Source organism: Hypomesus transpacificus, chromosome 4 (genome assembly GCF_021917145.1).
Source record: "Hypomesus transpacificus isolate Combined female chromosome 4, fHypTra1, whole genome shotgun sequence".
Taxonomy (NCBI): domain Eukaryota; kingdom Metazoa; phylum Chordata; class Actinopteri; order Osmeriformes; family Osmeridae; genus Hypomesus; species Hypomesus transpacificus.
In genome coordinates this window covers 5,749,944-5,765,642 of record NC_061063.1, presented here as the reverse complement: position 1 = coordinate 5,765,642, position 15,699 = coordinate 5,749,944, and the positions used below count along the sequence as shown (strand labels likewise).

At 47.4% G+C, this 15,699-nt stretch overlaps 1 protein-coding gene across 1 annotated transcript in view; it reads right to left on the bottom strand.

Annotated features, from left to right (window-relative positions):
• LOC124466864 (glutamate receptor ionotropic, kainate 5) overlaps positions 1-15,699 on the bottom strand; it is a 36,542-nt gene that overhangs the window by 10,671 nt on the left and 10,172 nt on the right. Inside the window, exons 2-8 of the mRNA XM_047018791.1 lie at positions 5,657-5,821; positions 4,847-5,011; positions 4,113-4,210; positions 2,918-3,083; positions 1,908-2,086; positions 1,636-1,689; positions 830-991 (exon numbers count right to left, since the gene is read on the bottom strand). Of these exons, the coding sequence (XP_046874747.1) occupies positions 830-991; positions 1,636-1,689; positions 1,908-2,086; positions 2,918-3,083; positions 4,113-4,210; positions 4,847-5,011; positions 5,657-5,771 (939 nt within the window). The 5' untranslated portion in view covers positions 5,772-5,821. The remainder of the gene's footprint in view (positions 1-829; positions 992-1,635; positions 1,690-1,907; positions 2,087-2,917; positions 3,084-4,112; positions 4,211-4,846; positions 5,012-5,656; positions 5,822-15,699) is intronic.

Here is a 15,699-nt window from a genome sequence, read left to right as displayed (position 1 = left end):
CACAAAGGGTGTGGTACATAGAATGAGGCGGGCAGAGAACAGACAGAGAGAGATTGAGAGAGGGAGAGGGAGAGTGATGAGAACAGGGGGGAGGGAGAGAGAGAAAGAGAGGGATGAGAAAGAGGAGGTGTGCGAAAGGAGAGGAACAAGCCAACAAGTGACAGAGAGATCGTAAACCGGAGAGGAACAGGAACGTTGGATATCAACATTATTCAATCAGCGGCCCATGTGCGAGCATTGTCTCCGTTGGCCAATCAGACATGAGCGTTACTAGGTCCGTCCAGCCATCAGTCAGAGGGACAGCACGTGAATCAAACTGATTGCTTGTGGCAGCTGGGCAACTGCTCACAACTGATAGTGTAAAAAAGAAATAGCAGGCGGTGTGTGTGTGTGGCATGTGTCTACACAGATGCAATGTGAATGTGTGTGTGCACTACCAGAGTGTATGAGTGATGGCACGGGCCAGGATGTGTCAGATTAAAGTCCTATCAGTACTAAAACACATACTGTGTGACGTCAGTGAAATATGAGCTCCATCACTCGTTTACAGGAACCAGAAAAAAACGTTATTAAATGAGAGATGTGGACAAGCCCTGTGAGATGTTCATAGTTCTCACTGAAGGGTTCCACTAGGAACGGTGTATTCGTAACCAGGAACAGCTGAAACAAGGATGTTCTCCTTCCAAGCGCTAATATATCGAATAAAACCCAGAGTATAAATACGACCCTGGGTACTGAGATCTAGAGGCTGTGAATCGGTGTATGAGCATATGGTCATTATACTATGTGAGTGTTGAAGTGCTGAAGGGTTGTATGTTCCGGTCCTCACCGCAGGGCCTGGGTAGGGGCTGAGGTCACAGCCCTCTCTCCAGGACAGGTTCAGACTCCTGATGAACTCCAGGTAGAAGGGATGCGAACTGTTGAGCATGGAGAAACCCACAATGTTGGACTGCTCGTCAACAACATCGTCCAATCGGAGCAAGGGGAAGTCCTGAGGAACAAGAAGGTGGAGGGGGTCAAGCCAAATGGTCGAGGTAAGTGGGTGGGGCCATGAGGTTTGTCTGTCTGTGTTCTATTGAGACAGGCACAGGGCGCGTTATGATGACATCACCAGACCTAGGGCATGAGTCTGGACTTCGACAGGCAGCAGACGGCCATGCATTTTATTAAGCAGTTTATCAAGATGGGCGAAAAAGAGAGACAGAGACGGAGAGATGGAGAGAGGGAGAGAGAGAGAAAAAAGAAAGAGAGAGAGGAATGTCATGATTTATAGATTTTTGGTTCTTATCCAAAGTTGGGATGAGTGCAGTTTTGCCCTTGAAGAGTCAACTGCCCTTGTAGGGGAAAGGCTGGAAAAACGCCCTGCATACCAGCCGACTGTTAGCAGGGACACGATGTAGAAATATTATTAACTATGGATGTCACCTCACGCAAGGGCACGCGGCGTGCAGCAACATAATGATGACAAACTGGTCCGGACCAGCATGCATTTCAGATTAGAAACCGGACACACATTTGGCCCGTCATTCATGGCAGGAGTTACCACAGGGGCATGTGGGCACAGCTGGCAGAGGAGGGGAGGCTCCAATTTGTGTTTGTGGGGACATACGAGTTTTGATTGGTGGATGGTCTTACCATTGTGGTGAGGATGTATTTGTAAAATGCTGACGTCATGCCCAGCTCCGATGCCTGATGAAGGAGAGACAGAGAAGGAAGAGAAAGAGAGGGAAGTAGAGAAGGGAGATAGGTAACGCAAGGGAGATAGGTAACCCATCGCAGAGTGGGTTACCTATCTGTTACTGTTATTCTTTCCTTGAGGAAAGTTCTGCGTTATCAGTAAAAAATATGGACAGTGTTCAGACTATGACAGTATTCAGAGTATGGTAGTTCCAGGGGGTATTGGTTACCTTTCGGAGAATAAGGTAGGAAATGGAGGCATTGGCGTCGATGATGATTGTGGCCACCTTGTCATCTCGGATCTCCTTCAGAAGGGGGGTGGGGTCAAGGCTCTCGTCCAGCATTCTGACGGACAGTGTTTCACGTGAGATCAAGAACCGACGCACCAGCTCCTCCAATCGCAGCAGGCCTGAGGGTTGGAGCAAGACAACTGATTGGTCAGAGAAGATGTGTTTGTAGGAAATGTGGCACACAAACAAACATTTAACCAATTGAAACAAATTCAACATTATAATGTTTGATTGGTTGGTTAATTGCCAAAGCAGAGTCAATGTTTGGGTAGGAAACAGGCAGTACCAGTTAAAACAAGAAACAAACAGTCCTTTTGGTTTTGCAGCGTTGTTTCTGTGTAGCTACATGACTGATAATGAATTCAACTTTAAATAACAAATTATATTTTACTTCTTAAGTATAACAGAACTCCCTCGGCTCCATAATCTTTATCTCCTAACATTCAGGCACCAGTGAGCTAGCCTGTTGCAAACGTTAAATTCCGATAATAATGAACACACAAAGCCTCCGTATGGCTTCTGATTTAACAGGGTGGCAGACAAGCAGAAAACAACAACAGAGTAACTGTCTCCTTGGAGACAAACTGTTAAAACAACAGAGGCTTGGCCAGACCAGAGCAGTCGAGTGGAAAAGTGAGAGATCGATAAAGAGCGGTGTCTAAGGAGGGGGGACGAGCGGCGGCAGTCGTATTCAGAGCATGATCACCCTCGACCTTGGGCCAGACCTGAGCAGCCGAGCGAAGAGGGAGCTCATCAAGGAGGGTGTGTGTATGTGTGTGCAAGTGTGTGGTAGCTCATCAGTGAAGCATAATCCACTCTGTCGAGGGCTCTGGTAATCCTCCGCGTGGACTGAAGTCTCTCATACAAGAGCGTGAGGTCTCTCTGTGTGTGTGTGTGCGTGTGTGTGTGTGTGTGTGCGTTGTGTTGTGTTGGCATGTGTGCCCACTCACACTCGGCCTTGGCGCAGATGAGGCTGGCGGTGGGATAGCTGAAGGAACGCAGGATGGCACCAATGGCTAAGCTCAGGTCCTCGTTGCTAGGGTAAAGCGTAACCGAGGCAAAGCGCAGATATGGGAGCTTGGGCGTCTCCTCCGGTCCGATCTTCACATGAGGGATCTGGAACAGGAGGGAGGGTTCAGTTTCAGTGCACCACCTATATATAGTATGTGAAATACTATGTTCACAAACAGTAGGATGGTGTGTCTAAAAGCATGAAGACAGGATGATTCATATTAAAAAGAGGAGAGGTTGAAGTGAGGGCGACGGGGGAAAAGGGATGTAGAGGTCGTGGGTTGGGTAGAGGTAAAGCTTTTGTTCTCAATAACATCCTCAGTCCTTTACTGAGATGATTCAAAGCCAGAGGAGCAGAAAGCAGAAGGTGTTTCAGTGGCAGTAGCTAGTCTCCTCCGGCAGACATGCTAACAGGCTAGCACATTTTTACATTAGGATCCTCACCCCTGGGGCTCCAAACGACCCACCAGGGTCGACTTAAACTGATGGACTAGAATCTTCAGCCCCCCCGGGTTGAAACCCCCTCTCTCATAACTGATTTAACGTGGAAAATAAAGCCCTGGAGCGATAGCACGCAGAATCTCATTTTAGAATCAGTATGTGACTGACAGCCTATGGTAATCCGGCCTATTCTGAGTACAGAAGGTTTAATATACATAGCACCTTATGGAAAAGTTCATTTAAGCGTGAAATAAAATAGGAAGCTATTATCATACATATAACTACTTATTAACTCGGGAGATCCAAGGAGATCAGGAATATCACTGTATCTCTCTATGGCCAATATGTATATCTGCAGTGATGTCTGTACTGGATAACTTTTATAACGATCTATCAAGACTTATCATATCATATAATATCTATATCATAAATCTATAAATGATCTGTAGCTGCAGTAGAGCCCCTGATTTTACAATGTTTGGGTAAATTCGCATTGCAGTATTATGAAGGATTTACATACAGTATATGCTTTAAGAGGCTAGAAAGCATGGAGGTGGCTGTAGTGGAGACGTATGATGCCGGGGAGTGGACAGATGAGGCCGGGGAGTAGACGGATGAGGCCGGGGAGTAGACGGATGAGGCCGGGGAGTAGACGGATGAGGCCGGGGAGTAGACGGATGAGGTTGGACTCACCTCCTTCTCTCCACAGATGTGACTGACAGTGGAGCCTGACGCGGGGCTAGAGGCGGGGCCTATCACTGACACCATGCCCTTTGGCAATATCTGACACACTGGGGGTGGGGGGTGGGGAAGGGACAAGATGGAGTGGTCGAGGAAAGATAGAGAGGAAATAGAAAAACAGACAGTCAGAGAAGGAAAGAAAGAAAGGTGTTACAGGCAGATAAGAGAGGAGAGGAGAGGAAGACAAGTAGCCTACACGAAAGAGGATTAGGAAGAGAGTGGATCTGCCAGCACCAGAGGAGACGAAGAGTCAATATGTTGGACGAGTTCCAGTCGTGTCTGTGTCCTCTTCTTGGACCGTAGATCAAATTAGGCGTCAATGGAGGACACCCGTGATTAATTACTGTCATAACTGTAATCAGACTCCCTCCTCTCTCCACAGGAGATTAGACTTCTAATTCTGCCTTGCTGAACCTGTTCCCTCAGACACTAGACAGATCCCCAGCTTGTAGAGTGAGAGTGAGAGAGAAAGGGGGACAAAGGGAGAGAGAGAGAGAGAGAGAGTGTGTGTGTGTGTGTGTGCGTCTGTGTGATACTGCATTGTCATCCACATCCCAGCCATCCCTGCCTGAGATCAATGACAATTACGTCTTCCTGGTTCGGAGGGGGGGGGGGGGGGGTTATTTACTTTACAGACGAGCCATTCAACACTAAAGTAAACCATAGTGGCAGAGGGGTGTACTTACTGGTGTCTGTGGTGTCATACTGGGAGTCTTTCTGCAGCTCGTAGATGTCGACCTCCACGCGGGCGCGGGACGGAGCCTCCATCAGGCTGTTGATGTTTTCTCGTGCCAGGGCCAGCGCAAGACGCTCGCCACGACCACAGGAGGACTGGTCGTCCAAGATGGCCGCTGGGGGGGAGGGGGGTTTGATCGACTCAGTTAACACGATTGAGCGAGCGGGATAGGGAGAGAGGGAGAGTTGAGGCAGACGTAAAGCGATGGAGGAAGACAAGCAAACGCTCAGAAACACACACGTGGACACACAGTGGACCAAAGAGAGTTTCGGCACACATGCCAGACTCCATCGCAGCCTCCGATCCAGAGAGCCACATCTTCTCAGCCCACCTGTCATCTGCCTGATGTGTGGTAGCGTACGTGAGTGTGTGTGTATGTCAGCCTCTACAGAGCTGACCTTTGACTAACATTTAGTCCATCAGTCTGATAGAGGTCAGGGCTGAGTTACACACACACACCAGACTGGTTCACCGAAAGATCTTCCCTCGGACAGACAACACCATCACCCCTGGCAACCACCTGAATCCACAGTTAAAAGCCAACCAAAAGTATGTCCATCCACATGGACGACATGGACAGTTACAAGCTTTCTTAGCTGAGGAGGTCGAGGAGTTTTACAAGGACCGGCTGCTGTGTATCGATGAAAGATGTCTTTAGATAGTCCATCAGAACTGTACTAAGGAGAGTTGAGAATATAGAGACACAATGCATGACACACTCTCACACACACACACACACGCATGGCGGGTGTATCCTTACCCATGCGTACGGCGGCGAGGGCTGGGTTCTGGGTGAGCGAGTGAGGGGCCATGGTCAGCAGCAACAGGAAGAGGAGGAAGTGTGTCGACAGCAGCAGCGCTGGCAGAGCCGGCATCTTCCACTGCTCCTCATGGAGAACGGTGTGCTGGCTGCCTGGTCCGCCACCTGCTGGCGGGAAGGAGTTATTACAACACTGATACAGCTTGCAAGGTGTGAATGGATGATGAACCGACTAATGTAGCATTTTCAGGTGCATATATCAAATCCTTAAGCTGTATTTGTCAAGCTGCGGTAACAAACGACATCATAATGGCCCATTTAAAGACATGCTGTGATGACAGACCATTACGAATTAGGACATCATCAACAATGTGACCTCAAGTGGGGAGTCACACACACACACACACACTCGAACACAACAGCCATACACAAAGGAGTAAAGCATAAGAGTAAGAGAGAAAGAGAGTTGAACCATATATAACTATTTTTTCAAGGGCTTTGAAAGCATAACAAAAAAGGTCTACATCTTCAAAGTGGACTAACGGGTTTGCATCAGTTACAGAGAGTCAGGTATAGCCACAGGCTACCCAGTCCATCCAGCCTCGCTCCACTGCATCACACTGCCATGGACAGGGAGTTATTCTGTCAACTGTGTGATTTGTTAGCCTTGCTAAATGTTTATCTGTCCTCGGCTATGAAGCCTCCTGTATGAATTTAAATTGGATTTCAAATTGAATTTAAATTGAGGGAGTTGAGTAGGACAGGCTGATACGAGGGAAAGACAGAAAGTGAGAGATGAGGGGTGATAAATAAAGAAGGAAAAGTGAGTTTATATTGGTGGAATAGTAGAAAAACACAATGAGAGAGAGAGAGATTTAGAAGCAGGTGGGGAAAAGAGATGTAAGCTACTGAGTGACAGACAATTCAGTAGGACACTGACAGGGAAATGAGAAATGGGCTTTGGCAGAAATAAAATTTAAAATTATGCCAATTAATGACTTTCCAGTAAAAAGGAATGTTTTGTACCAAGCAAATGTTGTGTCATTGCTAGTTCCATCCTTCGGTTGACGTTCCTTTTCCGACGCATCCTCCCTTCCCTTTCAACACTCCAGAACATCACAAAAGAGGACAGGGCTACAAAAGAAAGATCCGGATCAAGTCCTAGTCTGTTGGATAATGGGCCTTAATACTGTCCTAAATATAGAATATTAGCATTCTTTCCCTCCGGGATAAGACGATTTTGTTGCGCTTTGCCGTCAACACGGAGTCGTCTTGCTAACTCAAACGCTTTAATGACATGGTAATCCGCTCATTTTGCCCAAGACGGGCCGCACTCCTCTGTCACGGGAAACAGCGGGATGCAGGTTAGGCGCGAGGCGCTTCCGTCATCTTTGGAGCGGCGCGTGCTTTCAGACATGTAAGTGCCACTGCAGCGACGAAAGTTCGCTGAACAAATTTCACTTGTGGGTGACACTGAGAAATGTTGGTTTAGTTAAGTTCTACTATGTCTCAATGCATGAACAAGACATACTTGTGGCAAAGCTGGTGTGTTGAAAATCTGTCTAGATGATTCCACAATCTTAAATAGCCTATGTGAACTGTGTTCCAGTAACCAGCAGAGCTATTGAAAGGAAGCATGCAGCTCATTAAACATGACTGACCTTATTCCCCACTTCACCTCTCATGTCCGCCCTCTCTCTGAACCCCCTACATCAGTGTCAACTGTCTCCATGCAGGCTACATCAATAAGGCAGATGGTGAGATGCTAGTATCTAGCTGGTCAAGATGGAGACATATGAACTGGAGAGCATGTCTGGGGACTCTATATCAGCTGTCTGGTCAGCCAGAGGTCATCTGGGGTTATCTCTAGATGTGTTGGGGGGAAGGAGGGGGGGGGGGGGGGGGTGGAGGAAGAGAGGGAGGGACACAAGTAGAAAGGCAGGAGAGGGGCATGCAGGAGGGGGGCATGCAGGAGAGGGGCATGCAGGAGAGGGGCATGCAGGAGAGGGGCATGCAGGAGAGGGGCATGCAGGAGAGGGGCATGCAGGAGAGGGCCATGCAGGCGAGGGGCATGCAGGAGAGGGGCATGCAGGAAAGGGACATGCAGGAGAGGGGCATGCAGGAGAGGGGCATGCAGGAGAGAGACGGAGAGGAAGAGGGATGGGGACAGGTTTAGCATCGTTACAGATATGACAGTGATGTAGAGACGGAAGGAGGGAGTGAGGGAGATATGGAGTAATGGAAAGGGAGGGAGGAAGGGAGAGACAGAGAGACTTATTGGGGAGGGAGGGAGGGAGGGAGGGAGGGAGGGAGGGAGGGAGGGAGGGAGGGAGGGAGGGAGGGAGGGAAGGAGGGAGAAATAGACGGATAGTAGAAGACAGGCAGCGCTCAAGTCATGGAGGGAGGAAAGCCGAATAGGTTACTGCCACTACACGGTGAAGGTTAGCAGAGAATGGTGAGAGGTAGCTGGCGGGAATAGTGGGAGGAGAGGAGAGTATAGTAGACAGTGGGAAGCTGTGGCATGGCCTATGGGACCCGACTGCAGAGACACCAGCAGGGAACGAGGGATGAGAGTACTGTGTCAGCAAAGATAGACAGAGAGGGGTGGTGTGGTGCGGGGGGTGGAAAAGAGGGACAGGGGACAGGATGAAATTGAATTGTGGAGGTGGCAAAAGAGGAGGGGTTTGGTGGGGGAAGAGAGAGGGGAGGAGACAGAGAGAAGGAGAGGGTAGTTGCAGACTCCAAATGTGTGTGTGAGAGTATGTACCCGGCAAGATGAGTAATAGCAGATATACATAGCTGCTGAAATTTCCTAAAGTTGGATCTGAATTTAAGGCCGGCTTCCAAGTCGACCAAGGTTACATAAACACCCTGGCAGAGCTGGGAAGCGAATACGGTCAGTCCCTCAACCTTGAGGAGCACCACCACAACGCTTAGAGCAAAAGAATCGACCTTGGACCGCGGCAAAATAGAGAGAGGGTGACAGAGAAAGAGGCTGAGGGAGGCTGAGGGAGGCTGAGAAAGAGAGGCTCACAGAGACGGAGAGAGCCGGAGAGAAAGAGGCTGAGAGGGAGAGGCTGAGAAAGAGAGGCTCACTGAAACGGAGAGAGCCGGAGAGAAAGAGGCTGAGAGGTAGAGGCTGAGAAAGAGAGGCTCACTGAAACGGAGAGAGCCGGAGAGAAAGAGGCTGAGAGGGAGAGGCTGAGAAAGAGCGTGAGGATGGAAACGGAGGGACACACTGTACTCTGTACACAGAACACTAAGAACAACACAGTTCTGCCAACTCATAAAAGAAAGATAAACAATCCATTATACCACAGTTCCACCCTGGCTTCATTTAAGTAGGCTAATTAAAACATACCCCTCAGTACAGTGTGTGAGCATGTACCTGCTGATACTGTGATTGAAGTAGATTTGCAAGGGTGTTTCTTTTATTATAGTCGGGGCTGATCACTGTTGTGGAACATCAAGTCTCGACACAAAGACTTCTGTTTCCATGAGACACACTGTGTACGTAAAATGCTGACCACAAATATGCAAATTGAGAGCAACCACTCTCATGAATATTGATTAAACAACTATTAAGAAAGTATAAATCACCAGTTAATAGGGAATTAATCTTAGCTTAGCCTACACACAATAGTAGTCTCCCTTCCATCTCTCTACAGCAGCGTGTCTCTCTCTTTCTCCACCTGTCTTCACCACCCCCCCTCTCACTTTCTCTCTCTTCCTCCCTCCCTCCCTCTCACCCTCCCACCTCTCCCTGTCTACCTCCGTGCGCTTCTCTTTCCTTCCTCTCCTCTCGGTCTCCCCTGCCTCCCTCCTCTTCGTTACCTCCCTTCCTCTGCCCTCCACCTCCCCCCTCCCCTGCAGCCAGTGTGAGTGTCAATCTCTCTCTGTCCATGATGAGTAAGTGGCAGTCCCCCTACACCCCGGGAAGAAAGCCACCACTCCTCCCCCAACCCCTGCCCCACCACAGCTCCTATTCAAAGACTAGCCATGCTAAGATAATAAGAGGGCTTAATCAGACTGCTGCTAAAATTAAACTAACGCCCCCCCCCCCTCCCCCCAGCTATGGGCGCTTCTTCCGTTCACAACGGAGCGCTCACTACAGCTGGAGGGCTGAGAGAGGGTCTTTTTTGAGCCCTCTCTCCTTCAGATTCTCTGTGACTGGGGGGCCTTCAGAGCAAGATTCCCTCTCTTTCTCCTTCAACCCCCATCTATGAGATGTGAGTCAGAGGATGGGTGTACAGCTGGTAGAGACAGACTAGGACTGGGATTGTTTAAGCATAAACAGGAAACAGGAAATGAAATCGCTCTTCTCCCTTGGTGCCCGACAATGGCCTTGTTGTTGTCCTCTTTGCTGCTCGCTTTACGAAAGCTGCTCTACATTAAATATTTACATATAGAGTTTAATTAGCGACTCCTCGGGAGACGCCACGGTCCCACTTCCTCTTTAATTACCTCACATCCTGGAGACGAATGGAGGGGGTGGGTGTGCTGTTGACGGGGCTGTCCCAATGGTGACCTGAGATCTTTCCATATGCCAAGGGGCCCAGCTTGTGGCATCTGCTCAGACAAGCTATATAAATCAATGGTGTTGGTTTTGATATGCAAGGCTTGATTGAAGCCTACCATATGTCTGTGTGTGTACATACTCCCTGCCTGTACATGGCCCAGATAAAGTGCCCACAACATTGCAACAGTACAGATATACATTTGTGTCAGTGGCCATTGACATGCCTGTCATGTAATGATGAAAACAACACAAATGAATAAAAAGTAGTTTTGCTTAGAACATGACTCAGTATACTGTGTTTATCCATTGAAATTCCCTTCCTGTTTGCCTCTGGGACAATGAAGTTATAAAACAAAATCGAAATCAGGCTGATTCATATCTCTGTAGTAAATATCATGCAGGGCCTTCTCTAATATTGTTGTGTATAGACCAATTATTTGTTTGTAAACAATCGGGATGCGCGCGCACTGTGGCTGCAGAAAACTGGGAAAGGATAGCATTTTAAATGGCAAAAGGACCACACGGATAATACAAATAGTTAGATTTAAAAAGACCAAAAGCGTCGAGGAGGACATGCCTTTAGGAGAGAAAGCGATTACCCAATGATCTGTCGCATCAGAATTTTGATTTGGGTCACGAAAGTCTTGAAATTTGAGTGAGAATGTCGCCCGGTACAGACCGCATAGTCGAGCGGCAACCATGTCTTCACGTCATGTCACAAAGTTCATAAATTTACACTTTTACAGTCAATTCTACATTTAAAAAGTCGAGCAGGGCAGCTTTCAAGAGATATGGGAATTCTGCTTTTAGTCAGCTGGTCCGATTATTTTTCTGATTTGTTTAAACTGGCAATCTGAGTGAGACTACATCCCAGTTACACTGTTTTGACGTTAGCCTCAGTCAGACTCGCTCACTGGCAGTGTGCACAATGTTGTATTTCACTCCATTCTACACCAGAAACGTCAGGGAGGACTGCCTAATGTAGATACGAGTCTGGTGAAGATAGCCAGAATCTCGGATTTCTTTAACCTGTCTGTTTCATTCGTCATTTGCCTGAGAAAGCGACCTCCGTTAGCCAGGCTAGTTTTGCCCGATCACTTGGACAGGCTATTTATTTAAGGGTATCGGGGTCAAGTGACTTTTGTGCATAGACAAGTGAACGTAAATGTATTTGTCCAAAGGCCAAGAGCCTCAAAAAGTTAATATCAAGCCCTGCAATCCAGTGGCCAGAGATATATGATGACCTGAACGACACTCCAAGAGTAATAGAACGGGGAGAAGTTCGTCTTTTTACAACCCACATGCGCAGTTGAGCCTGCTTGACAGTTGTGTGACGTAGGGTGATAATTGGTCTATAGGTGAAAATCTGTCTTCTAGCCACTGCTGCAAGCTGATCCCTTCTCTCTCCACATCCCCCAGATAAGGAGATGAAACATAGAGCAACATTTATGACAGCTAAATGAAATAGCTTAAAGAGCATTTCGCTTTCCTTATAGGAGTAATGTCCTCCCTTTGCTTCCTATCAGGGTGTAATTCTACAAAATGGTCAGATCTGGGCACTAAATGCCAGCTACACTATTAATTACAGCTGTAATTATGACACACACACATACACACACTCTTGCACGTAGACACACACACTCACACACCCCCAAACACACACATTCACCACTAAAATGTCAGTGGATTCTGGAAGCAAAACTGTCTCCATTTCCCTCTCCATCCCTCCTTCTCTCTTCCTCTCTCTCTGTCTCTCATTACTTAAATGTGCCGTTAGAGAAAAGCCCATCTGTTTAATCCAGTCCTCCATCCATATGTCCAGTCCCTGCTGTTGACAGGAAGTGATGTCTTATGTAAGGTTGTACTGTCCATGTGGAAGTGTATTCTTGGTAATGATGTAGAGACTGGTCAACGCTAGGACCTGCTCAGTGAATATGGAGAGGTGGGAGAAGGGACTCTGCAGGGAAATGAAAAGGGGAGGGGGAAATAGAGGAGGAAAGACAGTGAAGGGGAGAGAGTGAAGGAGCAAGAGAAGAAGGAAAAAGAGGTCGAAATTTAGTGAGAGGGAGAGTGGAAGAGACTGAGAAAAAGAGAGAAACTGAAAGAAAGCAAGAGATACTGTATAACTGTGCCAGCGGTGATTCGCAACCATTTTACAAGCCCTTCACTGCAGCCTAACACACTGAAGTGGTGAGGACAGCTCATTTAGAGTCTGGAGGAAATCTATTTCAATTTTCAATTTTATTTATTTCATAACAGCGCACAACTATGCAATGCCATACTTAACCACTGTGTATATAAATACCTCCAGTGAAGAGTATCTTAGATACTGTGATTCATGAGAGTAACAGGTCTTAAAAACGTGCACTATGAACAGTATGATCCATGTCACCTGTATATTGAAGAAAATCTTACAGGAACAAATGAGCCATACAAATTCAGATATGGTGATTCACATTGGCAGTTTTGAGGGAACAAGATTGGTGTCAACCCCATCCTCATCCCTCTGTCATCCCCTTCCCTTAGCGTTCCAGATATCATCCAATAACGTCTCACTCGAGAACTTCCGGATCCCCTCTCAGATCTGGGTACAGTGTACCTATAGCAGGTCCAGGTTGCTGTGGCGACAGCAGAAAATAAAAGATTTGCAGTCCAAAGACAGGTGGCAGAGGGAGAGGGGGATTAGAGGAATGAGGGTGAGTGGATGGAGACGGAGTTTGGGGCGTTTCACGGAGCTCTGCAGATGAGGCCTGGACTGTGACTCGGCAGATCCTGCTCACAACCTCCCACACGTCTGGCGGAAAATGTATCAGGCTATTACATCTCCCTTAACAGGGTTCATCTGAAACTCGCTTTTTCTTTTTCTTTCTTTTTTTTTCTTTCTTTTTCTTTTTCTTTCTCTTTCCTTTTCTCTCTCTCAATCTCTTCAATTCCTTCTTGCTCTTATCCTGTCTCTCTCATTCTCTCTATATATTCCTCTCTCTCCCCACATCCCTTGACACCCCCCCCTCCCAATCTGTTTGCCACCCTTCCTCTCTCCTCTGTTTTCTCCATCAGTCTGCCGCATGTCTGACTGTGAAAGATGAGCAGTGGGCCAACAGCATACTTGTAGTTGTGAGAAGAAAGGGATCAAAGCTTCATCCCACCAAATCAACTTTTAAATTGGTGGATGTAGAACGACGTGGAGTGGGAGAGAGAAGAACAAGTTCTCCATTTATGGTCATGGTCTTGTTTGATTATCACTGGTCTGAACCACAAAACACCATCATGCCCATTGGTATAACCTCTCTCTTTTTCATTTTCTCTTTCTCTCAGTCTCTCTCTTCAGGTTTGTTACAATGCGATCATTCAGAGAGACACCAAGAGCACCTTAAATCGAATTATCTCTGTCTGTGTGTCTCAAACACGACAAACAAAGATACACACCAGGAAATAAATCCCATTTCACACCATGACTGATAAAGGAACACAGCAATCCGATGGTGCTCACCGCCGTCCAATGGCAGTATCATAACTAAGCCAACAAGGCCTCGCCTCAGTGTTTCAGTCAGATCAAACAGATCTAGGTGTTTTATTTTCATGTCCGCGGGCATCGACGTGTGATAGGAGGGGTGTGTCAGATGGTGAACTCAGAGTACGTTTCACAGTGAGGACACATTGGGTTTCTCAAGAGCTCTCTTTGAAGTCTGCCATTTTAAGAATATCTTTTGGATATCAAAGGCGGGCTGCAAATGGATGTGTCTTCGGAGTCGAGCGAGATGGACTTTCTCTCGCTCTTGCTTCACCTTTGGATCTCTCTGGCTGTCCCTCCCTCCCTCCCTCATCCTCCCTTTTTTCACATTCATGCTCTCTGTGTCTGCCTAAGCTCCGGCTGAGCTCTTCACATCTATTCTCCCCTCCTCTCTCTCTCTCTCTCTCTCTCTCTCTCTCTCTCTCTCTCTCTCTCTCTCTCTCTCTCTCTCTCTCTCTCTCTCTCTCTCTCTCTCTCTCTCTGTGTCTCTCTCTCCTCCACGTCTCTCTGCTGTTCCAGGCTAACAGTGTAAGTGACATCCGAGGAGATTCCTGGGGGCTGTGAGTGACAGCTGGTCCTACACGGGTCAGCAGAAGCAGCCCCAGCAGCACCGACCACAACCTCCCCCCCCACACCACCACCACCACCACCACCTCTCTTTCTTCTTCTAACTGCATTCTGCCATGCCACAGGTTACTCAGACAAGGGTGACAATGACCTTGGTGGACCCCTTCACCACCCCCGCCCCCTCATAGAACATGTCAATTGAACAGAGTGCACTGATAGGTAATTGAAAGGGTGAGAGATTAAAAATCCATAAGTGGGCTCTCTTTTCCCTTCCAAGGCCGTCTCAACGGGAGGTGAAGAGAGAGCGCACACACACCGTTTGGTTTTACAAGATCCGCTGGTTTTCTTGTTGTCCTGGAAGTTGAAGCCTTGCTCTCTCTCCCCTTCCTCCCTTTCTCTTTCTTTCCATCTCTCTTGGTCTCTCTTTCCTACTTCCATTATCCCTCTATCTTTCTCTCTCCCTCTCCTCCCTCCTTTTCTACTCTCCCCTCAGTGGTGTCTGAGTAACCAGCACCTAGTTGGGGAGGTTGGGGGGGAGGTTATAAATACATTGTAAATGGATATTACCATTGGGATTCATCAGGGTCTTAAAGCGGAACCAACAGCCCACATTGATATATAGAATTGATGATCCTATTCTGTGAACTCTCCTGATGGATTGATGATTTAAACCTGGAATTGTTGGATTGTCCCTGACACACACACACACACATACACACACCCACACACACACGTACATTACTGATGATAGGGGAGTGTGATCCTGTTTGGAGTAACTTTATTGTCATGGCAATGTCCCAAACACTAACAAGGTCAGCCACTGATTGAATCACAAATTAGAAGGGCAGTGTTCACCCTTGTTGATTGGCCGACCCATAGACTCTATTCAGAACAATGTAAAAATGACTTTGGGCATATTTAGGCCAACTGTAATTACTTCCTACAACAATTTAGGAGTACAGAGGATCAGAAAAAAAAAATCACATAATCACGTCACATTTACACTTAGGCTTTGTGCCAATTCTGTTGGTTATTTATATAAAATCACCATTACGTGTGCTAGCCGGCAAATAATCTATCCAACTGAGAATTTGCCCTCTCAATTACCTTCCACTCAAAGGCCATTAAGAGACGTGCATTTCTGTTCTCTCTGCACCTCTGCAGCAGAGGCTTTAAAAGGAAAAAATACATGATAATGAGATTATCTTTTCCTTGAAGACTTTAATCAGGCTCCCCCACAACAACCCCCCCCCCCCCCCGCCTACACACACACACACACACACTAACACACGCACACACGCTGTGTTGCCATGGTAACCAAAAGATAGGTGAGTTTGTGTGGTTGTGTTTGGTTCCATAAAGAGCTGGTAAACCAAGACGAGTTCAGACCGAAGAAAACAAAGAAACACATACATCAAATAAAATAAAATGCATGTTCTTTGTAAC